Source organism: Acanthopagrus latus, chromosome 16, assembly GCF_904848185.1.
Source record: "Acanthopagrus latus isolate v.2019 chromosome 16, fAcaLat1.1, whole genome shotgun sequence".
NCBI classification, from domain to species: domain Eukaryota; kingdom Metazoa; phylum Chordata; class Actinopteri; order Spariformes; family Sparidae; genus Acanthopagrus; species Acanthopagrus latus.
Window position 1 is genome coordinate 10,930,467 of NC_051054.1, and position 24,619 is coordinate 10,955,085.

The window sequence follows — 24,619 nt, forward strand, 5'->3', positions numbered from 1 at the left end:
ATTATATCATTTTATACTATATTTGTTACTTTATGGTTCATCTTTCATCCGGAGTTGTAATTGAATTGTATTTCGTGTCTTTCTTCTTGTCTACTTCGTGGCTCTGAAGGAATGTATCTTATAAACCAGCAGAAAAAGTGGCTGAAGTGCTGGTTGCTTAGCGCTGAAGTTTCTATGTGTGTTTCTGTCTACAGTCTGTGCCATTTCCTCTAAATAAATGATGCAAGGATGACACATAGATGTAAATGTACATCATGTCTTGTACGAACAGTACTTTCTAAAAATAAACCACACCTTATTGTGTTATAAAGAGGTCATTTTTTTTCTGGTCAATTAAAGTCACTGGCACAGGTACGTATTTACATGCTAGACACACGAGTGAAAAGATTTGAGCACTTTGACAATTTCTTGCTTTGTTTCTGCTATTCATATGTGTTGCAGGTGGTGCACAGGTTCCGTCAGGGAGGCTTCAACACGCTTGTATCGACGTGTGTTGGGGAAGAGGGGCTGGATATCGGAGAGGTGGACCTCATTGTATGCTTCGATGCTCAGAAGAATCCCATCCGCCTGGTGCAGCGAATGGGGCGTACTGGACGGAAGCGGCAGGGACGCATCGTTGTCATCCTGGCAGAGGGACGCGAGGAAAGGGTTTGTGTTTAACACTTGTTGGTTTACCAAATGCACTTAACATTTGATACCAAAACCAAATTTTTAACTTTCGCTTTCTTCAGACCTACAACCAGAGCCAAAGCAACAAGCGCAGTATCTACAAGTCCATTATTAGCAGCAAAAACGGGTTCCACATGTACCCCAACAGTCCCCGTATGATGCCTGAGGGGGTGAACCCCACCCTGCATAAGATGTACATTACCTGTGGCCAGTTTGACCATCAGGAGAACAGCAGGCGGTCTGTCAGAGGTCGAAGGTCCCACTCTGAAGGACGAGCGTCACTCATCCACCCCCAAAACCTAAGTGAGTGATGAGCAAGGACTAGATTTTGATTATTCAAAAAGGAAATGGAGAAAAAAATCTTTTTTTGACTGCAACAAGGGGACATAGGTTTCTGAGTTTGTGTGTGTCTGATGTGCTAGTTCGCCAGGGCAGTGCAACATCGGACGGGTTTCTGAGCAGTACTGAATATTCCCTCTGGGCGTCCACCATGAGGCTGGAGAAAGATGAAGCTCATCCAACCCTGGAAAAGTCGCACTTCATGACCTTACCGACTGCTCTACCACCTCAGGTTGCTTTCTTTATTTGTTTGTTAGCTTCAGATTTGAAGATAAATCCGCCCCATTTTGAGGTCAGCATACACATCCGTTCCATGACATGCACAGACAATATAAGTTAAGATTTTTCAACAATGAAATAATACATTGAAAATGATAAGCTAGAACAACCTTTTATATGATTGTTTATAGAAAAGTTGCTCATCATTCAACGCGTCATCAAGCATTTGGATTTTAACATATTTAAATCAAACCGGCACTTTCGAAGTACTGTCACCTAATTGATATCTTGGGAAAGGGAAAAAGAAAGAAGAGTTTAGATACAGATAGTTTCAATAGACCTCCCATATTTGGATTTGTTTGGCACCAGTAATGTTGCTGGCTTGAATATAAGTTTACTGTCATTTTACAGTATTTCTAATATAAATACATCACAGCAAACTAAAACATTACACTGTATGTTATAAGAAACATAACTTTTCTATGGTGTCATTTCATGTCCTGAAGGAGGAAGTTTCCAAACACCAGACACCAGTTTCCAGAGAGCTGTCTTTGTGGGAATGGAGACACTGGCAGCACAAAGCGCTTCCCACCCATGTTGTGGATCATTCCCTCCGCTGCCACCACTTCATTAAAGTGATGGAGCTCATAGACGGCATGAGAGAGGAAAATGAGGTGAGAACATCGGGTTAATGTACGATCGAACAGCTGTGTCTTGACTCTGTGAGAATCAAGAATGAGGCAAGTGTAGCCCTACGCTGTGTCACAAAGGCAACTAACCCCAAAAGTCTTACATAAATGTTGCTGCGTTTCATAAAAAGTGTTTACGCAAGAGAAGAGCAAATTTTATAAACTCACCCAGGCTGAAGGGAGTCAGCTGAGTTGCATGTGAAGCCGCGGTTGTGAGTTTCTACATTCATCGTTTTGACCTGGAAGGCAAATTCCTGGCATGATGAACAGGCTCTGTGGTGTAGTTGTGGTTTAAGTTTGTTTTTCTTAATTCATTTATCTTCAACAGGATGTTTCCAGGCTGCCGCTCCTCTCAAATTAGATTTCACCTAAAAAACATTTTAAAAAGGAAACGATAAAAATAGCCCTTTCGAAATCACTGACGTGATGAAACACGTAACACTGAGTAACGTAATGCTATTATAGATCAGGATGTAATTTTTGTGACGTGTGGCAAAATACTTCTATGGACAGGCGAACTAGAACTTTTTCCTCTCATTCATAATGTTGTAAGTAGATCAAGGCTGGATGTTCACAGCTTCAAAGCTCATATCTCATCACTTTTTTCTAACCTCACACCAGCATGGTCTGCAGTCTTAGCTACCCATTGATGCCAATCTGTTGTTTTTTTTCTGGTAGCTTGAATAGATCAATTATATCAGCAAGGGTCGTCAGATCCACTAGCACTGGTCACACAGCAGTTGTTATCATGCTGAATCTATGAAACGACTCCAGCAGGGAAATATATTTTACTAACTACGCTGTGTTGATGAGTTACCATGGTGCCTGTTTGATAAGCAACATCAGACACGTAATTTAGCCACAAGAATCCTTTTAACCGTGTTTACGCTCTGCCAATCCCCCCACCACCACATTCCACACCTTTTCACCTCCAGATATCTGTCAGAGGAGTGTTCCAGGCCTCCTGCTCTCACCATCTGCTCTTTCACAAGATTGTGCCATCGATAACACCCCCGACTTTGTCCAAATCCTTGAAATTGGGTCAGAGATTATGGCAAAACTGACTACTGGCTGAACTAACAAGTGCAAGGGGTTCTTATTACTTTTTTTCTCCCCCCTGCAGTTAGTCTTGACCATACTTGGGAAGGAGAGACTTATCCCACCTGTAAAAACAAAACCGGATCACTGGACTAGATGGCAGCTAATGTCTCACACGCCTCCAGGGGTGAATTCAGGTCATGAAGGCCCCAGTGAACAAAGGATAACTTATTTTCCAAAATTTGTTCAGACAAATGAGAAAAAAACCAGCTGATTACATTTTTTTTTCCCAAAAGCTAAATTTAGTGCCGTGTAAAACACAAAGGGCTCAAACTTAAACCTCAAGCAGTGCAGGGACACTTCCTGTTTTATGGCAGAGACAATATTTTATATCTGTTTTTTTCCATTGTCTATTATTTGCACGATTAATTGATTGTTTTACGGTATTTAAAATGTCACAAAATGGTGAAAAATGCCCCTGACTTTAGAAAAAAAGCTGCAGACGTGCTGTCTTGGATGCTACTGTGACAGCTAAGACATGAAAAGCGACCTCTAGGTTGTCCTTCCAGCACCTATTGTTATTGTTTTGTCCACAACCAAACGATATGTTACTGTGGTGGTGGAGTAAAGAATTCAGAAAACATTCACATGTAAGAAGCTGCATTCACAGAATGTGTCTTAATTAATTTAGCAATTAATTTAATAGATGACAACTAATTGGTTAACTGTTGCCGCTTTAATACTGCGGGTGTTGTGTACGCTGTGCACTTATTAGTTATTTTATAGATAGGAGTAATCGCTAATAGCTGTGTGTTTGATTTACAGTTAATTTTCCTGCGTATCTTTGCAACACAATACATTGAAGTTAGAACTTGATGTTATTGTTATTCACAGTATGTTTGTAATAAAACATTTTGAATGTTTTCAACTGAAATAATTACATATTGCACCTTGTAAAGTATCAGTACTATGCAGCAGAATGACCTCTTTCATAATGTAAATGTATTATTACTGCATATTCTGGTGGGTAGTTTATTATGTAATAGAGCACACTTTAAAAACAGATATCCCTTATTTTATGGAAGCTACTAACCTGAAACGGCAGCTGTCAAATACGTATAGTGTCTAATATGGGCATCTGAAATGTTGTAAAGTTGAAGTTTACAGTAGTAGGAAATGTAAAAACTACAGTGCTTGAGTTAGTGTAATGAGTGCTGAAGCTGCACACCCTCTTAATCTGTTTTGTTTTTAATTGTTGTAAATGTAAAAAAGATTTTTAATCTGGATGTGCATCAATTTATGCATAAATAATCATTGGGGTCAGTCCATCTTTTTTCATTCATTCAAGTGAGTGCTCTCTCATGATTGAGATGGACTTAAAAATAGTTTAGAAAATTCCTGGGACCAAACCTGGATCATCGTATGCCAAAAAGAATTGTTGTTTCACTTTCTAATGAAACTCTAAAACCTGTTTCGGATGTTTGAGATGACTGACAGATCCACCATCCTGAACAATACTCCCATTCATCCTGAAGTAGACATCCACAGTTTGCGCATGTGTTTGTGCGTGCACTTACCAGCACATATGCCACTTTAACAACCTCGCACCACAGAAGCCATTAGTCTTATTTGAAGCAATTTTCTGTCTGGGTGAGTTCAAAACCATGCTGTGCTTTTCACTGTGCCGCGTCTTTCTCTTTGTGATGAGGGGACACAGGGCAGGCAGAGTGCTCGTCTGTGATTATGTAACGTTTCTCTGAAGTGTTACATAAAGCCAGGAAGTAGGTCGGGCCATGGTGACCTACATTGGGTGTATTGGGCTGAGGACGGGAGCGGGAGATCCACAAAACAGATACAAAAACAAAAAAGATAAATGATGACAAATAGTCTAGGTTTGAAGAGAACTGAAGTGACAACATTTTATAGGCTTCTTGTAACCATCGTTCAAGTGTGTTTGTCAAACAAAGATATGTTATGGACACAGGACATTTTTTTTAATAATTTAAAATGATCCCAAGTATCTTTTTCAGCGTGATCATTTCATAAAACAAGACTTTTTGTTTTGGTCTGTATCGGGCGACATGTACGCCAATAACATACGTGATAGGCCAGTATAGGCTGATAATATCGGCTAACTGATGTAATGGTCGGGCTCTAGCTTTAAGTACATGGCAACTCGGTAGGATCTAGGGATGTATATATATAAAAAAAATAGATATGCAATATGAACATGTGATTTTTGCTGGGGTCTGGACCAAGCAAGCATGTTCTCTTAGAGGATATGATTCGAAGGATGGAGGATCTGCATCCTGACACATTTTATTTTTATCAAGGGCATGCTGTGACTCTGATCAATTTTGAATAATTGCCTTGGCCTATTTTGCAGGGTAGCATTGAATTAAGGCAGCCGGTGTTGCTTCATTCGACCAGTTTCTAGTAATTTGAGCCGTAGAATGTTTGGAAACAAAGTCACGCAGGCTGATTCAACGCGGGCGCTGCTTTCTTTGTGTGTGTTCATACGCATCAAATCTTATCGTTATTGTAGCGCGGTGAGATAATCAACGGAGAGGAGTTTCCACTTTGCTGCTTCCTTCATCGTGCAGTCTGAAACAACAAAAAACCCTCTGACCTTTTTCCAGCCTCCTCTGCGCTCTCTCTCTCTCTCTCTCTCTCTCTCCGTCTTCGTCATCAAGTTTATTTCAGTCTGCTACATCTTTAGATCTGCAGTCTTAATCTGATCATTAATTAATTGTGCCACCAGGGGTTAAGGTTAATCCTGTGGGCATTGAGTCTGAGTGTGTAAGGAAAGGGTGGTAAAACTAGCGAGTGATAAGATACTAAAATGTATCTTCAAGGGAGGAATGCGATGACGTGTTCCCTCAGTCCAATGCGACTAAATCCTTGAACACACAAAGGTTTCTGTTCCATGTTCCATCAGGATCGTGATGTTTAAAGGACATGCTGTGTCCCCCAGTCTCTGTGCAAATTGGACTCCGCTGAGGGGTACAGAAGCTCTTAGAATTTGTGAAAAATGGAGAATGTAGAAAAACTCTTTCTGATAATTATTTCGACAAAAAGCATGTATGCACAATACCAGGAGCCTCGAATTATTAAACTGAAATTATTCATTTAAATGTTTACACTTGTGGAAACAGCCACTGCCAACTGTCATCTCGCACAAGCTTTCACTAGATTAAAAACAAAAGCTAACCTATTCTTGTATTGTTTTGGCGTTAAGAACCTGTTTACTTCAATAACAGGTCGACAACTTTAACCATGATCCACTGAGAAAAAAAATATTTCTTGATTTTTACATGTGAATGAGCCCATAGCTTACATGATACATTAGAAATGCAGATTTTAAAGGAGCTCAAAGGATTAATAAAGGCATGTTTTAAGTACCTAAACAACTATTCACAGTAGTATGATGCTAAAATGTTACATGGTTTTATTTTCCATCAGATTTGGTTGGAACATAAATCAGCAACATTAAAATCAACTCCTGTCATCTCCCATTGATGCATTTTTTAGACAGGGAAACATCACTGGCAATATTTGTTTTGTATTTTAATATGTTTAATGTATAAATAGATGACTTTTTTTCAGCGGGGAAGCCTTGCCTTTCTGTAGTATTCCACCCTCATTGAAAATGCTGTTGACGAGATAATTACAACTCTCATGGGAACGCTGTTGACGTCGAAGCCTCCAAGCTGTGTTTACCTCCGGGTGTTACTAATCCAGTGTGAGGAAATAATTGTTCTGGTGTTTTGCAGTTTTTACAGTAAACACTGCAGCGAGCAGGAGTTGTTGCAGATGATAAACCTGTCGCCACTTGAGATATCTAAGTAGAAAATAAGACGTTTTAAGAGGTTAGCTGACATGTAGTATGTCTTTAGTAGTAAACAGATACTTTTGTCTCCAATGCAGAGGGAATCGTAAAACGCAGCAATGACTGAACTTGTTGTGTATCCATGCCGAAGATTTCAAAAGCTGTTGCATAAGCAGGCTGGCAAACACAACTTGTCAGGACCACGAATAGCATCCCCATGAGATGCGATCGGCATGTTAGAACAAGTGAACAATAAAAATGTCTGATGACGCCCCGTCCTTCACACTGGCATCCGGTCTCAGAGTAAGAAACCTGCTGATCAGGAGTCCAATTGGTTTCGTTCATTCAGGTCACGCCACGTAACGAGAGCGGGAACTGTTCCTGCAATTAAACTATATTACACTCACTGTATTCACGTATTACTGCAGCAGCAAAGCAGCTCAAAGTCACCTTCGCTACTTTAATCCTGTTTAAAGGAGGAGTGAAACCATCGTCATCGCTGGGCTGTATGCCGTCATGCAATCATTTTAGTAATTGCACACTCGAAATCATGGTGGCTTTTATTATCCCAGTGCACATTAAGTTGTGGTTGTGTGTTCAACGCCTTTGGTCTGGTGTGGAAGGGGTCTAGCTTTCAAAAGCTTTTAAGTTTTGTAAAAAAACAAATCCAATATGGCAGACTGTTATTTTGGTATAATTATGGTCCAAGAGACATTTTGTAGAGAACACTGAGCGTTGAACATTGCTCATTTTTCTTGGGAAGCATTTGCATTTCATTTGCAGATATTGGGCTTTCAAGTTTCATGTTTCTAGCTCACCCCAACTCAATTTTAGATGCAGCAGAACATGAGACATAGTAATAAACCTGGGTTTTGTGTGTGAACCCTAAAAAAACAAACCAAGTGTTTCCTTCTTTGCTAAATAATAACAAGATAAGTAAAATTGTACTTCCAGTGAAAATGCTTGAGGTGACAGTGTTGTGCTTTTTTAGTTTTTAGTTTTTAGTTTTTTTTTGCTGAATATGGAGTTAGATAATCAAGACAGACACCGTACAGTGTACAGCAGGCTCTTACCAAATATTTCTGGACCAAAAGGCCTGTGGGGCATGTCGAAAGTCGCACGTATGAAGATTGTTTTATAACAGTGGAAACAGTCACTTGTTCATGTGAGCTATGACAAGTTTCCTCATCGTAAGAAGGTCTTTTATGCACTGTTGCCCATTTTTAACAACGCCAGGGGACATTTGTCACCACTCAGATCTCCCACTCTATTAAGTATCAGGCTTTATTTGATACGGTGACATAAGTTCTCTTCGCATCTGTTTTTTATTGCCCTCTTTCTAGGAAAACCCCAGTCTTTTCCTCTCTATATCAGGGCTTCTTTCTCTTCTGTTCACTGAGCATCCTCACCCTGCTGGTCACAGGTTTGATGGCACCCCGTCGGCCCAGGCAGGATACCACTCTAGATGAATCACTTCCACATCAAATGGTTCGCACGGATGACAGGTGCCGGATGATTACGGTGTCTGTGTGCTTTCGTAAGAACAGAGGAACAGATGGAGGGACAGGTTGATGTTTTAATTTTGGGCAGATTTATCTATTTTAGTGTTGGACCTTTTGAAATTATTATTTTTCGGAACAACGTCTGCCTGTCTTCCTCAATGTTTTAATACAGCATGACATTTGATAAGTATGTTAAGACCACCTAGCATTTGTGCTCTTTATGATCTTTTCCCATTTAAGTGATGGTAAAACCTCTTGGTCACAAGCAGCTTCTACAACTGCCGCGCCTCTTTTGATGATATACAGTCGAGCGTTTGACGTTTTGAACAGCAAGCCACCAAGTTCACATCATTGCCATGTTGTTCAGAAATCACATCTGTTGGGTTTTTATTATTTTGTATTTTGTATATTGTGTTTGTCTACATAATCATGCCACGTGGAGCATGCTTATTAGTACCAAAAGTCATTATGAAGCTCTTATTGATGCCTTATTTTACATGGCCCTATTCTACAGCTGCTGGGACATTAAATGACCTCCTCATCACTGCGTTTTGAATGGAAATAAGGAAGTTGCTGTACATAAATTATGATCTTAATATTCTTTACTATAGTACTGCAAAAATAGTCATTCTCTGTGACACATAAAGACTACATTTAGAGTTTTTTGGACACTCAAAGTGTTATCAAACAAAAAACGATGTCTAACAATAGACTTTTGTAATGTGTTCCATTCTTGGCAGCAATGTGAGATCTCCTCACAGGACACTTGATTAGATTACAGTATGTTACATGAACTGACTGAAGCTGTTTGATTGGTGAATTTGCTGCCCATGGTGTTACATGTGTTGGCAAGAGGCTGATTACAGCTCCTTCCGGCAGAGGGGAAGTTTTCTTATGCAACTCCTCTGTGCATGTGTTCTTGTGTTTAGGGTGAATGCCGTTATGAGCAGGAGCTTCTCCCTTACCTCCACAAAGCCGATGGCCACGTGAAGAGGGGACAGAAAAAACAGAAGAGCGCCAAGAATTGCTCTGAAAACACCAGCAGCAAACCCAAACCGTCTCGCCCGGTGTTGTCTGATCCGGGATACATCGACGAAGAAGCAGAGACGCCGTTCTTCCTGAGACTTCCTGTTCCACATTATACCGAGGCGTCTAATGATGAAGTCACAGATCACCCGGGACCTGAGGCGATCTGTCCTTGTCCCTCAATCAATGACTGCCCAGAAGCTGACATGGATGACAACTGTGTCTTTATTAATGAGGATGTCAGTAAATCAGAGCACAGAGATGACGAGCCTGTAAATTTTTATGGGATTACAAAAACTGATCGAGATGAAGATGAAGATGTCGAACTTCGGGCCATGTTCTACCTTCCTAAATGGGATTCATCACCTCCTCCCTCCTGTGCTCAACCCTGCCCAGGAAGAGATGAAAGTCTGAAGGCCATCCTGGCCAATGTGGTGGAGCTCCTGTCCCGATCTCCGCTGCCACACATTGAAGATTTAGAGGCCGACATGGCTGTTCAGTCACTCCCTCCTACTCCTCCTCATCAGCCATTCCTGGTTAGCTTTACCCTGGGTGTGGATGATGAAGATGATGACAATGAAGAAATGATAATCAGTCCATCCCCAGTGAGGGTGGACTCCAATGAGCTCCCAATGGGTGAAGAAGGCAGTGAAATCTATCAAGATATGCCTTGTCCAGAGGAGCAGCAGAGCGATGACGTAGCGGCAGACAGTCCGACTTGGGATGAGGTTTTCTCAGGAGATGAAGCGAAGGATAATCATAACATAAGAGATCAGAACAAAGAGACAGATGAAGAGGAAATAAAAAGTGAGAATGAGAGCATTGCAGAGGAAAAAGGGCATCGTTGGGATGATCTGAGGAATGAAGAAAAGCCAGACTTGAAAGATGGCGGTGTAAAAGACAACATGGACCATCACATGGACGACAGCATGGATCTGTTCGAGGATGACGAAGCATTCCTGCAGATGACCATCCCAGAAATCTCAACTCCTGGGGTCACACCAAGGACCTCCCCTATTGCTGGAGACTTTTCTGATAGCACAAAAGAAACATCTAACACTTTGCACAAGCACAGCCCAACAGCTGAAAGCACACATACATTAAACACACATGATTTTGCACATGCAAAGCAAAGAAATCTGACACCTCAGGACACAAACGCCCAAAGCACTACAGGGACCAAACACAATGCATGCGCAGAAACAACAAACAAACAGGAAACGGATAGTTCAAGAAGAACTCCCACAAGGAAACAAAACCTTGACTCATTCAACACGTCCCATGACTTCTTCTCCGTCAACTTTGACCTCGGATATTCACTGGAGGAATCTGACGAGGACGAGGATGTTCCTGCCCCATGTACGTCGACCTCCCCACAGCCTAGAAAGCAGGCCGCATCCGACTCTTCCACTCCCTATAACAGCTCCCACAGACCGAGATTTCCTCTCGAGTCCAGTGAGTCAGCGCTATCTACGCCACAAATGCGATCGGCCCGCAGGCAGAGAGAAGCTCTTCAGCCTTTAATGTCTAAAGGCGGTGCGCTCCCATCTCCGATCACATCCCTAGGACTTAGACGAACGCTCATTCCTGGCGACGGCGAGCCTCGGACACCGTCTTTACTGTCCAGGCTAGAGCGGAGACGACTAGAGGGTCCTATCCCTGAGGCAGGTGCGGAAAACGGCTCCCGTCAGGCATCTGTTTGTTTGGCCGAGTCACCGCCTCATCCAGGTTTGCTTAGCTTTCAAGATATGTGATTCATAAGTAGAATTTCTTATTTTGTTGTGCCATGCTTTATTTAGCGTTTATTTATTTATTTATTTATTTATTTTCTGTTTGTGTCATCTCTCTTAGAGGAGTGCATCAGTGACAGTGAGGATGAAGTTGTGGTTCATAAAAGAAGACTTCAGAACAAGGTCAACCCGCTGTCATCCCCAGAAATGGTGAGCAAAGCCTGGTGATATTCGGGCTGATTGATTTAATTGTTTTATTGATATGTTGATTTTTTTTTTTTTTAATCTGTGAAATGTCAGAAAATTCACTGTGGACAACAGTAGCATTTTTCGCAATCGGAATCACTGGAATTGGACTCCAGTTAACATTGCTCTAATTGTACTTGCACATAAAAAGACATACAGCCAGGGACACGGACAACAACAACCTAACAAATAAGTAAGAGGTAAACAGTATAGATGACTGTGAATGGTACAGGATGGTCAGCACAGTAGCATGGCCAAAAAAGGTGTATTTACAGTATATTCGAACCATCAATGTATACAAATCCTATGTTCAATCTGTTACGAGTTGTGCACAGAAGCAGAAGAGTAAATACAGGATAAAAAACTAGAATGGCACTCAGTAGAGTGCATAACTCCTCAAAGGCCTACCTGAGTAGTGGTAGTGCTTATATTACCCACAATGCAACTGAGTGACATCGCTGGAAGCAAATGTATCAGGTCACATGCAGCATCCTCCGGAGTCACAAAAGACTTCATCCTACTTTTTCACTGATGACACAATACTCCCCAAGACCAGTAGACGCACTTTAATGTGTAAACTTGCTGGAGTTACCCTTTAATGAGATGTATGTAAAATGACGGCCTATTAAATATTTGGATAGATGTTACAAACGCACCTAATCTCGGTGCAAAAACAACAGCCAGGACTTAGGAATCAGTTATCAGACGGCTCTCTGGGCTGCCTCCGCCCATCATTTCCATCCAAGGCAACCACAGTTGTCATGGCAACCGGCTTGCGAGCGGTTAGGAAGCAGTTATAGCTCCTGAGAAAGTGTTAGCAAAACATGTTACAACAGCTTATGTCAAAATCACACACATAGTGAGTACAGATGCTGATTGCGTGTGTGTGTGTGAAACATAATGCGTGTTTTCTCTGCCAGTCAAAGATCTGCAGCGACGTGGACTCCCCGCTGGTCGTGAACAGGAAACGTCTTGCTGCACTTAATACTGTGAGATTTTCCACATGGTTCAATCTGTTCAGCACAGCCAATTTCATTTGAATACTTTTACTGCCCTCAATCTTTTTGTAATGGCTTGATAAGATGCAGCATCACAGTCCATTAACAGTGTAGTTTTCGACTGATTTATCCCCCTTGTCGATCTCCAGTCGGATGAAATGGAGGGCGAAGCTGTCTCTGATGATGATTTCCAGAATGAGTCAGTGTTCACACGCAGAAACACGGCAGCCGAGAAGAAGCGAGTCCAACATGGCAGAGTTAAGGTTTGTAAAGGAAACAGGTGGCTCTGCAGAGAAACTGTGGTCTGAATCTGAATCCTGGGTTGTCATGTTCGGATTACTGCATGCAATGAGTGACACCTGCGTAGGCAGTGATGATGTGTCAAACCCCTAGCTGCTGCAGTTTGTCTCTTTCAAAACACAATCTATGAAACATTTCCGATCAGTTTAACTTTTGCCCAAAAATGTCAAGCCTGTAAATATCTGTCAGTTGTGCGGACGCCGTCATTACCTGTCAACCTTGATATTTTCCACCGTTCCTTTCTCAGCATGCCATATGCCGAGCGGGGCGTCAGTTCCTGGATGAAGAAGCGGAGCTGTCAGAAGAAGACGATGGGGGCGACGTGTCATCCGATGAAGAGGATGGAGACGAGCAGAATCACTCTCTTGACGGATTTGTTGTCGACACCACACACTGTTCACAGGGACTGAACGGTACAACATGATTTCCCAAGATTTTTTATTGTGCTTCCAGTAAATTATTTCAAATGTAATTGATTTGACTTAAAGTGTTTTGAGCCGAATAAATTGTGCTGTAACATTTACACTTCCTGTCTGTTCTCTGTCAGAGTCAGAGATGCACGGTATTTACCTGAAGTCTGTGAGAAGCCCTGCAGTCCAGGGAAAGTTTAAAATGTCCTACAGAAATCAACACAATATGGACATATTTTCTCAGGTACACTGTTTATTTTATTCTCATCTTTTCTTCACGCAAGTTCAAAAACTAGTAAGTCTAATTATTGACTTTTGTCCCAGGTGCCCGAGATGGATGAAACATATGCAGAGGATAGTTTTGTGGTGGGCAGTGAGGTGGAGGAGCTGGAGAGCAGCGAGGAAGAGGCCGAAGACATTGAGCTCATGCCCGAGGACTCGTATGTGGACGGGAAGAGGCAGTATGCCACCAGACGGCGTGTTTTCCTGCACAAAGCGAGGGCCGGAGCTAAGAGTGCAGCTGAGGCTCCGCCGGAGCAGAGAGCAGGAGTGAAAGCCAAGCGCTCCCGTGTCATTCGCATTAACGATTCCAGCGAGGAGGAGACGGAGGAAGTAAGTAAGAAGAGAAGTCTCATCGCAGAAAGTACTGTTGCTGCCCCCTTGTGGCCAAAGGAGCAGCAGAACCCCTCCTCCGCATCTTCAACCATAGCATCCAAGGTCTCGCTGCTGAGCAAGGCGCAGAGATGCACAGTGACTGAGGACAAGCAAAACGAGAGGTAAAGAAGTTCTCATGCGGTAGCTCACAAGCACAAACTTTCACCGACCACTGCAGCATTATTTTCTTTCTCCTGCAGGCATCGACAGAGGTTTGAAAATCAGCATCTGCTCTCGGATGAACTAGACTTCGAAAAGCCAGAGTTGCCGTTATTATCCAAGAAACCACCCCAGGTACGGGCAAACATGATGACACCTGCCGATAGTGCCCTACGGTTTGTGTTAAAGTAAGATACGTGATCACTAAAACTATATTGAGGTGTTGTTTTGCTTTGTCCAGGCTTTCTCCGCCACCTCCTCAGTGCTTCAGAAGTCCACTGTGCAGGATTTGTCAGTCAGTGAGTCACCTGCAACGTCCGCAGCTGTTAGCATCCTGGTCGACAGTCGCTGCATCAGCAGCGGGGTGGAGCTGATGACCAGCCTGCGTCAGCGCCACGCAGCCACCGTCCACATCTGCTCGCTCGATGGCAGCTACTTCATCGTCAGCAACCGCACGGCAGTGGAGAGGCACAGCCAGTCGGATTTGGCCTCTGTGCAGAACCGGAAGCGGTTGGCTGAGAGAGTGAACAGCTTGCAGCGGTTGTTTGAGCGCGTTTGTCTGATCGTGGAGAAGGACCGGACCAAGCCAGGTCAGTCTGATGACTGAATTTTAACCCAGACTCCAAATAAGCTTTGAGTTACACAAATAAACAGTAGAAGTTTTTGGTGAAAGGTTTTTGCAACCGCGGCCATGCTGAGCGCTGTGACTGTGTAGTTGTGACATCACAACCCTACGGAAGTCCTGACAACCAATTTAAAGGCACAGTTTCTGAAAACAGACCATGTGAATCTCTCTGTTCACTGAGCATTTTGATACTTTCACAGTATTTACTAAGCACCTACACTGGCTTCATGATCCGAAAATACAACCTCTCGAATGTGAACATTGTCATAGTCTTCATAGAATGTTAAAGTTGACTATTTTCTTGTATATTATAAGCCTACCAATTAATTGATTGATCAAGAAAATAATCAGAAACTTTGTAGTTTACACAACAATTTGATCAGCTATGACAGATGACATATGTTTCCAATCTCCCTGTCACAGGTGAGGCGTCACGTCCCTTCCAGCGCACGCGTTACTACCACGGCACCCTGACAGCACTTGTGCGGACCGGAGTGCGCTTGCTGTGGAGCAATGGCCCTGAAGACAGCGCCGGCTTGCTGGCAGATCTGGCGCGGCTGGAGCAGCGTAAAGGTCAGGGCATCACTGTACCGCTGGAGGTCAAAGGGCAGCACAGGCTGCAGGCGCTGCAGTTGTACTTGAGTCTGCCCTCAGTCAACTACGTCCACGCCCTCAGCATGAGCCACAACTTCAGGTCAATTGCTCAACTCATAAACAGGTAAAGGAAGTGTGTGTGGGCATTGTGAAATAAAAACAAGAACAGTATAGAAGTGTACTCTCCTTTCACACTGTTTTGCTCCTGCAGCTCCATTGAAGATGTACAGAAGAGAGGCAGTATGAGTCGATCCAGAGCTGAGGAGATCTACCGCTTCCTGCGCTACTCCTGTGACTCCTTCCTTATGAACACTTCAAAAGTAGCAAAAAACAGCTAGCACAGTGGAGAAACCACAATCTGGTATCTATTTCTACTTTTATGCTTTGTTTTCCTGTTTTCCCATATTTTTGCACTACCTACTCTTTCTGACTGATGTGTCTGTACTTCTCCTGCCCTTTTTGCCATATGACTGTTTATCAGTCTCACCAGGGACTGTTAAAGTAACCGCTCTATTGGATCTCTCCATGAGAGAAGAACCCGAGGACATTGGTGCACCCTTCTAGTTGAAGGGGAACTCTCTTCAGCGAATTCAATGTTCTATAAAACAAGAGGTTTCTTGATATAAAGCATATTATTTGTTTAATGACGTTATCTTTTTTTATTATTTGGATGAGAAGGGTTTTCTTTAAGACCTCTGTGCCGACACTAATCCTGTCAGATGGTGATCTCAATATTTGATGGACACTTGAATAACTTATTGTTTTTGTCGAAAAATAATGAACACATTTGTTTAAAGAACTACTCTGAAAGTGATAAATATGGTGTCAGATTTCTTTAATAAACAATGCTTTATTTTTGTACATCACTGTGTCAAGAATTTAAGTCGCCTTAGGAAGATTTGAAATAGTCTGTCAGGCTCCACAATGTAAGAAAAAAGCTGTGGTACCCATATATAACCACTAGAGGTCAGTCTTTGATCTTTCTTGACAAACTTTAAAGGTGCACTATACAATTTTCTTTACAGCCCTATTAACAGAGTTAGGAGCCTTGATAGAAGGAATGCTAAAATCAGTTTTCAGTGGGCTTTAAAGTTGTGTTCGTAAACATTCAAGCAAAACAGTTTTATATTTTGAGTGAGGGTGGTGTAAGAAACACAGGATAAAAGGACTAGACCAAAAATGTGGCTAAAAAGTGACATATTGCACCTTTTTAAGATGAATCTTTTCATCCTCCATTTACCCTCTTTGGGTTGTGATGGGGTCTGACATATTAAAGTGGTAAAAATCATAAATATCACACATCTTTAAATATCTAGTATCCATATTGTGTGAACAGCTGTAGTAAGAACTGTCTTTCAGAAAACATGAGAAAGAAATGTGGCATTTATTTTACAATTCTCTCAAAGAAGTACACAGTGTGCATGCTACTTTGGTGCAATATATACACAAACAAGAATGGAACATAAACCAACAGTTGAAGCAGCCCTTTGACTAAGATATATATCACCCACTGGTACAGTTAGACAAATACAAAATAGAGAACATAAGTCTTGAAACAGGAAAATTCAGCACTGTCATTAAGGTTCATCTAAAGCTTGGGGAGATTTCATACAACTATAAAAGGATGACATGAAATCAAAAGCCACCAAATTCACAGTATTTACATCATTTTGTCTTTGGGCAACACCAAAGCTGCATCAGACTGCACTTTGGACTGTGCAGTCCCAATCGGCCACTCAGTGATAAGAAAAGTAACAGCAGCATCCGTTCAGGACTGCAGGTGTGGATGTGAAGATGTGTGCCGTTTATATTTGACGGAAAGCGATAGGTCAAGCTTGTTTGATACAGGTTTCACCTGCAGTTTTTTTGGTGCAGTTCAAGTTATAGTTTCCCTTTAAACCTGCAAAATGTGAGCCATGTTAACTTGATCAGCCGTTAACTGGGTAAAGTGCAGAAGTCAGAGTGAAACTGTGTCGTCTCATACTGACTGTCAGTGGTTAATGTTGAGAGGGAAACAGAGTGGGTGCTAACCAGATTCTGTTTGTCCAAAGGCTTAAAAAGAGGTCAGCTTTAGAGGATTGAAGACAACAGAACCACTGACAAAACACATTTGCTCTATCTATCTTGCTCTAACTTCACCGAAATCTGTTGTTTTAGGGTGTTTTGACTTTTATAAAACCATCAGCTTTGCTCGACTCTGTAAAAATTTTGTATTAGTCGGAAATACAAAATATAAAATCTGATTTTAAAAATCTTTTGGACCACACATATACTTAATATCATAGTTTAAGGTGCCTTCTTTTGAAACTATACAGTGACCAAAACTAAGATTCAAAACTGAATCAGATTTGGTTTTAGGACCTGCAATTAAACATTTTAAAGAAATAAGATGTGATGATTTTTGTATCTAAACCGTTTTTGTGTCATACAACAATGGACTGAAGCCTGTAATATTAGATTGTAAACTTCAGAATCCAAAGCAGATTATTTAAGTAGACAAAGAAATGAATTACAAACTCACACATAATTAAAACCTCAGACAGCATTGTAAAATAGTTAAACTGCATACACAATTGTAACTGCTGAATAAGAATACAATAACATGTACATAAACCTACACGCAGAAGAAGCATGTACACATACATTTACACATACAAGGCCTTCTTTGTATTGGCCTGGACACCATGGAGAAAGTATGGATTGGTTAACCGCATTCAGTTCACTGATGAATCTTCGCAAATAAGAGCAGCATAAATGCATTACTGTTCTAAAGTATTCCAAACATTTAGGACTTTGTTTGGTAACTGTCACTATATTCTCTAGACACGTCGAGCAGTGGGGACTGGTCGCAAACACAAATTCCAAACATGTTTCACTGTGACCTGTGTTTTTGACCATAAATGCTAATAATATTTGTAACTGTCACTGTACAGTATGTTACAGTAACTCTTGTAACCGTAAAGCTTCCTCAAGTAGTTAAAACTAAAAAGATATTTGTACAAAACCTTTTTAAAAACGGACCCTATGTACAAGTGCAGCTTTCATCTTAAAATATATATTATTTAAATACTACATGTGGTCACTGAAGGATCACTTCACCTTTCTCATTATGAACACCAGATTAAAGACCAGCATGAAGCATTATAGATGTAGGTGTAGCTCACTGCTGCACAACAGCTTGCATGCTGGTCGACTGCGCCTGTGGCTGCAGCGGCTGCAGCTGCACAGGCTGTGGCTCCGAGTTCTGGATGCTACACTCTTCTCCATCACGCATATACATTAAAAATAGAGTCACAGTGGCAAATGTGGTAGCATTCACTGGAAATGCACGGAGCAGAGTGGACGTGAGCCCACGCGTGAACACCCTCCACCCCTCCTTCTTTACGCTCTGTCTGACACAGTCCATAATGCCACTGTACTGGTTGACGCCACCAACCCCATCCGCCTGGAGACGCGATTTGATCACATCCACAGGATAGGTGGAGATCCAGGAAGCAATGCCAGACATTCCACCAGCAAACAGCAGCTTAGGGATCATGTACGGGTCTTCTGGCTCACAGCCAAGGGAGCGTGTCAATGTGTCGTAAGTGAGAAAGTACACACCAAAACCAGGCGTCTCGCGCACCAGGGTGGTTACCATGCCGCGGTTGATACCTCGGATTCCCTCCTTGTTGTAGATTCTCACCAGACAGTCCACAGAGTTCTTATACACCTTCCTCTTAGACTTCTTCTCTCCGGTTCCTTGCAGCTGCATTCTTGTCTTGGCCAGTTCCATTGGGCAGCAAATGACACACTGGATGGCTCCAGCAGAGGCTCCAGCCAGGAACTGGTTCAGAGGCGTGTCCCTACCAAGTTTGCGCATGGCATTACCCTGGACACCAAAAACTATGGCATTGATGAAGGTCAGGCCCAACATCGGAGAGCCAATGCCTTTGTAGAGACCGAGCATCTGTCAACACAAAGATTACTGAAATTACTGAAGGAACAGCATTGTATTGTATCATAATCTCAGCTCAGCTTAGCTCAGTAGGTGATCATTTGATCATTTGGTCATGAATTAGTGTTAAGTCCTAGAAATGATCAGTTGTGCCCTTGAATCATTAAATGACTCCCTCGTCCCCTCGGTACCCTTGCCTTGAGGATTTACACCCATCAGCAATCAATCAATGTGTGCTCACAAAATAGTAATTAATGCACACAAATTGGTGCTACAATAAAGTCAAATCATTTTTTTTTTTAAATTCTAATATAGTTCATTTTCATGTGATAATCTTGAAAAAGATTTAATTATTTTTTTCAGCTTCAAAAACAGCAACAACTCAAAGAAAGTTAGATACAAAAGTTATAAACAAAACAATGAAACACAGAAGTTTAAACTTGACATGTCAAGCTTTAAAACCTTGACACTATCACGGACACACTGGTGGAATGCTGAAAAAACAAAAACATATACAGTCAAATACTCTTCTACAGCTATGAAAGACTCACTGAGACGGAGCAGCTGAAATGGCACGACATCCAAAGCTTTATTTAGCCCGTGCAGGACTAAGGTCCTCGCTGACCCTAAATAACAGATGCACCCCCTCCCCACTTTCACCTCTAACACCCCATGTTAGGAACATGCTGGTTCATGCCTGTGTTTATAGAGATGGGACTGTAACTGTACACTTTGATGAGCGCAGTGACCACTCTCCTCGCTGGCACATTGAGCAGCACGTGGTGAAGGCCACACACATTACTCGACAGCCATTAACGCAGTCTAAGAAAAATTGGCTATAAAAAGTGTTAAAACATTAAAAGGCAGAACCAACAGAAGCTTACCGACTCCTGCCGAATGATTGACTGGAAGCAGTGAAGTGTCCCGCGGTACAGAGGTTTGTCGACATTTTGAACTTGAAGCCTCACCTGTGGATGACAGCCCTCATGTTAGAGTCAACAACAGACCACATAATGTAATGCAGGTTTAAAGGGAAACAAGCAGGCAACAGTACTTTAAAATCTTTTCAGGGTACAAAAGAATGTTCATAGGGTGAAACATAAGGAGGAAAAAAAGAGGTTGTACAAAAAACAAAATGTCTTCTGGGTTTTATATTTCTACAGCTCAAGACAAGACATTGGGTGAGAGGGATAAAAAGACCTTGACCATACTTACTAGGTCACATTTCCATGGAGAGGTTGTTTATTTCTCTCTCTCATCTAAAACACAGTGACACTTCTGCTGTTAAAGACAGCCCCCCCGCAAACACCAGCTCAGGGAGACATGACATGAAAGCAAGGTACAAAAGAGCTACAACCAAACCATTCACCATCTCAGTATGTCAAAGAAATATCCAAATTATCTGATTTTAGCTGCTCAAATGAGAATATTCTTTTGTTTCTTAAGTCCTCTACGATAGAATAGATTTGATATATTTAGGCTGCGGACAAAACAAGACATTTGAGGATGTCTTTTTTGGCTTTAGGAAATACTGATCAACATTTTATAGAACAAACAACTTATGGATCAATGGAGAAAACAGATTAATTGATAATGAAAATAATCGGTAGTTGCAGCCCTATATACTAGTTCACTAAATGCAGAGCCTATGACACTTTCTATGACTTTGCAGTTAGTCTAACTGGGATTGCCGACAAACACTGAGAATTAGGGGGAGATTTTTTAAGCCGTATGTACAGATGTTTTGCTCGAAAATAACAAAAAATACAAGTGTAACAGAAATCCTGATCTACCAAGTTAATAGCCTGACAAACTGTAATCATTCCTGCTGCTCAATTATGTCATTCCCATTTAGGGATGACAGTTTAACTTTAAGTTACTTGGATTCACAGTCAGACTGCCTACAGTGTGGTTTGACTTACAACATCCTCACACCAGAGAACTGGATCATGTCATTGCCCAATATGAATAAATAGTGACAAGGATGGAATAGACACCCACCTTCACAGTGTCAAATGGATGTCCCACCAAAACACCAGCAGCACCTGAGAGACAACAGATGGGATTTGAAATTCACATTAGAAAACATTCTTGACTTATCTATCATTGTATTGTCTGCCTGTTGGAAGCGCTACAGCGATGCACACCATAAGCTAAATGGTGTGATTACAACATGACCATATTATTGGTCAGTGGCAATGACGCACTTCAAACGTGGTCTGATTTTGGGAAACAAAGTGACTCCTGATCAGGTGGCTCATCTTGAAACAGCAAACAGGCCATCCCCCCAAGATCTGGGAAAAGTAATCAGCTGGTCACTGCACTGAACCCAGTGACGAAAGTGTAACAGTGGCCTGTCCTTGACTTATGCCAATGGGCCTAAAAATCATTATACAACAGTAACCTCTGACCACGTCAAACTGGGACCTATTAGCCAAGAGGTACTGAATGATCGTCACACACTGAAACTTCACTGTAAAATGACAGATGTGACAGACAGATTTTATGTTCAGTCCTGTCCACCAACCCTACACTTCTACAGCCTTGCCCATGACCTGACAACCAATGCACACATACTTATTCTGTGATGATTTACCTGACAAATGTGTTATTTATTATTATTACTGATGCACTAATGCTGAATATAAATGGTGGAAAACAGAAAGCTTTTCGATAAATCATTCACTCTTCAACGGCGTTGTGACACTGCTGGATGGATGTTCACACAAGCATATTGCAAATGCTTATCTCAAGCTTATGGTTTACCAATTTCACAACAGCATAACCTGGATTTGACACGTATGAATCACTGAATGAATAAAAACAGTCCATGGCAGTGTTGGAGTGAATCCAGAGAGGGTTTACAGGTGTCTGTGACTACGATTAGCACAACCCAGACTACATTTGTGCACCTGGTATCTAGAGACATACCAGTTGAATGAGAAGAACTGGGGTCTAGAGACATGGATCTGCTTAGTCAAAATGAAATGTGTCCTCTATCTCTCAGTTTATAGTAAATACAACAAAACGTTGATCACACCAGGGCCTGTGTCGCTCTTTATTGAAACTATCTGGGGGCCCTTGTTTGGGAAGACCTGGCCTTGTGCAAAGACAAAACAGCTGACATGATTCCCAAAGGTTTCCAGTGAGGGGGAAAACACAGACTTTGAGGGACATACATTCAAATGAGACAGGCGTCAACTCGCTTGATGCATGTTAACTCCCTTACAAGGAATGATGAGGGTTATTTCACAATGCAGAATGGAGAGATCAATAATGATCAGGACAGAAACCAGATAAAGTTGCATCTTGAAACTTGTGGGGATGCCATGACGCTGCAAAAGATATAACTCGCATGCAATATTTGGATGTTAGCTGGAAGTGAGGAGGTGTAATTCACACAAATAGCTGTATCATGAATGACAACACAGGACATCAACACCACTCCCTGTGTGTGAGCAACATGTATGGAATGAAACTTGGCCAACTCAGCGTTACATCCGGTACTTCCACTTCTATTCATGCAAAAAGAAAGGAAAAAAAATGCTAATTTTAGGAATACATGTGCCATTTTTTGTTTGTTTACACTGCTTCTAATACGTGGCGGCTGGTTGGACAAACCACAAACATTTTTTTTTTTTTTTTACACCTGGAGCTGTCCACGCGTTGCATGACGCTGGAGGCCAAAAAAAAGAAGAAAAGAAAAAAAGTAAACGGCTAATGCTAATGCTAACCGTTAGCTCAAACCTGTTAACCCAGCTAACGTGGTTCTTAAAGTCAACGGTAGCTGACTAGTGGAACTCACCTCCAATACAGCCCGCAGCGAAGTCCAATGCCATTCCCTCAAGAATGTGACGTTTAAGAAGTAATTGTCAAAGCTACCTTGCTGGCCGACTGGTTAGTTCAAAACCCTAGAGTTGGCTTGGCTACTTCGTTGTAAAATGGACTCTGGTCTAAACTTTGTAATATTTACCAGCGCCGGCTTGGTGTGCAGCCGAGCAGGGTTAGCTTTATCTCTGCGGTATCCTCTTTAGCTTCGAGACGCTGCAGATGCTGAGCAAGCGGAAGTTCACGATTTCCACCGACTCGGAAACCTGACTGAAAACTCTTCACAGACTTTTTTTTTTTTTCTTCTTCTTCTTGCTGATGTGTCCTCACCCCACTCACAACCAGATGCGCTCTTTCTGCCAAACCCTTTTCTATTTCTGGGCCGTGTGAATAGAAAAGTTGAGAAAAGGGGGGGCTGTTCAACGTGGAGGAGGAGAAGAAGCGTGCTTGCCCCCTCTTTTTTGTCAAGACGGACCCAATGGGATCTGACAGAGGCGGACAACTCCCCTACCGCTCACTGTCCGCCCCTCACGCTCATTGGCTGCCGGGAGCTCAATGAAACCGAAGACCGGAGGAGTTTGTAACTCAGCCCGTCACTGCTGCGTCAGAGTCAACACTGTTATCACGGTGGATCACATCAGCAGCACTACTTTTCAAAAGTGCTATAGATTACATACTAGTTTCCCCTCATTTTTTGAAAAAGTAATCTATTACTTTTTACTACAAGCCTACAATTTAAAATGTGTATTCCCATCCCAGAATATATCGGATTGTGATCCTCTGTCTGCCTGCTCATCCCTGTGTGTGTCCAAGGCCATTCTTTATCTTAAACAAAAAAAGATCTAGGCTAGTTTATTGCCTTATAGAGGTTTAGAGAAAAAAAAAAAAGTAACTAAAAAGTATTGTAATTACAAATATATTAATCAACGCAGTACTATTGTAATATGTAATTCATTGCATTTTGAAAGTGACTTGCCCACCACTGTACATCATGAGATAGGAACAAATATCTTCAATTGTGGGCTCAGTCATGTGAAACACAGCAGACCTATAGCTAGTATAATGTAGTCTACAATGACATGACAGAGCAAACGTGTCTTTTTCTGTGCCTTTGTGTGATTCAGGGATGTCATTTAAAGTGCACTCGGAGGATTAGGCTTCACCATCATCACTATGGTCATGTTGGTGTGGATGGATTCTTAAGAAAACAAAAGTAAACACTTCACTTTGGTCGGTAACACAGATTGTAGCGTGTTACATGACATATTTGTAGTAATATATTACTGACATAGTATTAGTACAGGTGGCCCCCAACACTGAACATCACCATGTGTGTTCAACTAGGGTAGACTATTTAGAGAGTGTGATCAGGAAGCCATGAATTGTTTTCCCAAGTTCATGACACAATATCACACACCTGTGCAGTGTGGTGCAATACAACAAATTGCAGTTCAATGTATTGCAATGCATAGCACAACATAACATGAAATGTATTGTATATCACGAAAGGTTTTTCACATTATGATACAACAATTTTGCATTATAATGTGAATATGTTGTTAACACAAGATACATTTCTTGTTAAGAGGTAACTCATTTCTGTGTTGATGTAACATGAAAAGCAATACTCTTCATCAAATGTTTCATGTTCCAACAATAAATTAACATGTTATAGTGTGCAATGTTTCACGTTAAAACAAGATAACTTATTGTTACAACATGATGTTTCATGCAATGTGATAGCCTTTATTGTCGTTGTGGGAGAAATATCTAAGCTCCAGAAGATTCTGACCTCATATGATAAGATGTCATATGCACCCTGTATAA

At 41.7% G+C, this 24,619-nt stretch overlaps 2 protein-coding genes across 4 annotated transcripts in view; one reads left to right on the forward strand and one right to left on the reverse strand.

The window, feature by feature from the left end:
- Positions 1 to 15,888, forward strand: part of fancm (FA complementation group M) — a 37,816-nt gene extending 21,928 nt beyond the window's left edge. Inside the window, exons 10-24 of the mRNA XM_037071179.1 lie at positions 442 to 648; positions 732 to 972; positions 1,092 to 1,240; positions 1,734 to 1,901; positions 9,215 to 11,039; positions 11,163 to 11,251; positions 12,208 to 12,276; positions 12,435 to 12,548; positions 12,833 to 12,998; positions 13,133 to 13,239; positions 13,320 to 13,771; positions 13,850 to 13,943; positions 14,050 to 14,398; positions 14,857 to 15,151; positions 15,239 to 15,888. Coding sequence (XP_036927074.1) covers positions 442 to 648; positions 732 to 972; positions 1,092 to 1,240; positions 1,734 to 1,901; positions 9,215 to 11,039; positions 11,163 to 11,251; positions 12,208 to 12,276; positions 12,435 to 12,548; positions 12,833 to 12,998; positions 13,133 to 13,239; positions 13,320 to 13,771; positions 13,850 to 13,943; positions 14,050 to 14,398; positions 14,857 to 15,151; positions 15,239 to 15,365 — 4,452 coding nt within the window. The 3' untranslated portion in view covers positions 15,366 to 15,888. The remainder of the gene's footprint in view (positions 1 to 441; positions 649 to 731; positions 973 to 1,091; positions 1,241 to 1,733; positions 1,902 to 9,214; positions 11,040 to 11,162; positions 11,252 to 12,207; positions 12,277 to 12,434; positions 12,549 to 12,832; positions 12,999 to 13,132; positions 13,240 to 13,319; positions 13,772 to 13,849; positions 13,944 to 14,049; positions 14,399 to 14,856; positions 15,152 to 15,238) is intronic.
- A 504-nt stretch (positions 15,889 to 16,392) lies between these two features.
- On the reverse strand, positions 16,393 to 23,708 carry LOC119004364 (mitochondrial basic amino acids transporter). Of its 3 annotated transcripts, XM_037071189.1 has the most exons (5): positions 22,938 to 23,700; positions 20,966 to 21,009; positions 20,180 to 20,223; positions 19,849 to 19,932; positions 16,393 to 18,976 (listed from the first exon to the last, which is right to left on the reverse strand). In XM_037071189.1, exon 5 carries the CDS (start codon positions 18,974 to 18,976, stop codon positions 18,188 to 18,190), a length of 789 nt encoding a protein of 262 aa, XP_036927084.1. In that variant the 5' UTR covers positions 19,849 to 19,932; positions 20,180 to 20,223; positions 20,966 to 21,009; positions 22,938 to 23,700; the 3' UTR covers positions 16,393 to 18,187. The 3 variants fall into 3 exon arrangements, with proteins under 3 accessions (XP_036927084.1, XP_036927083.1, XP_036927086.1); XM_037071188.1 differs by lacking the exon at positions 20,180 to 20,223 and having other exon boundaries at positions 22,770 to 23,708; XM_037071191.1 differs by lacking the exons at positions 20,966 to 21,009; positions 22,938 to 23,700 and having other exon boundaries at positions 20,180 to 20,958.
- Between the last annotated feature and the right edge of the window lie 911 nt (positions 23,709 to 24,619).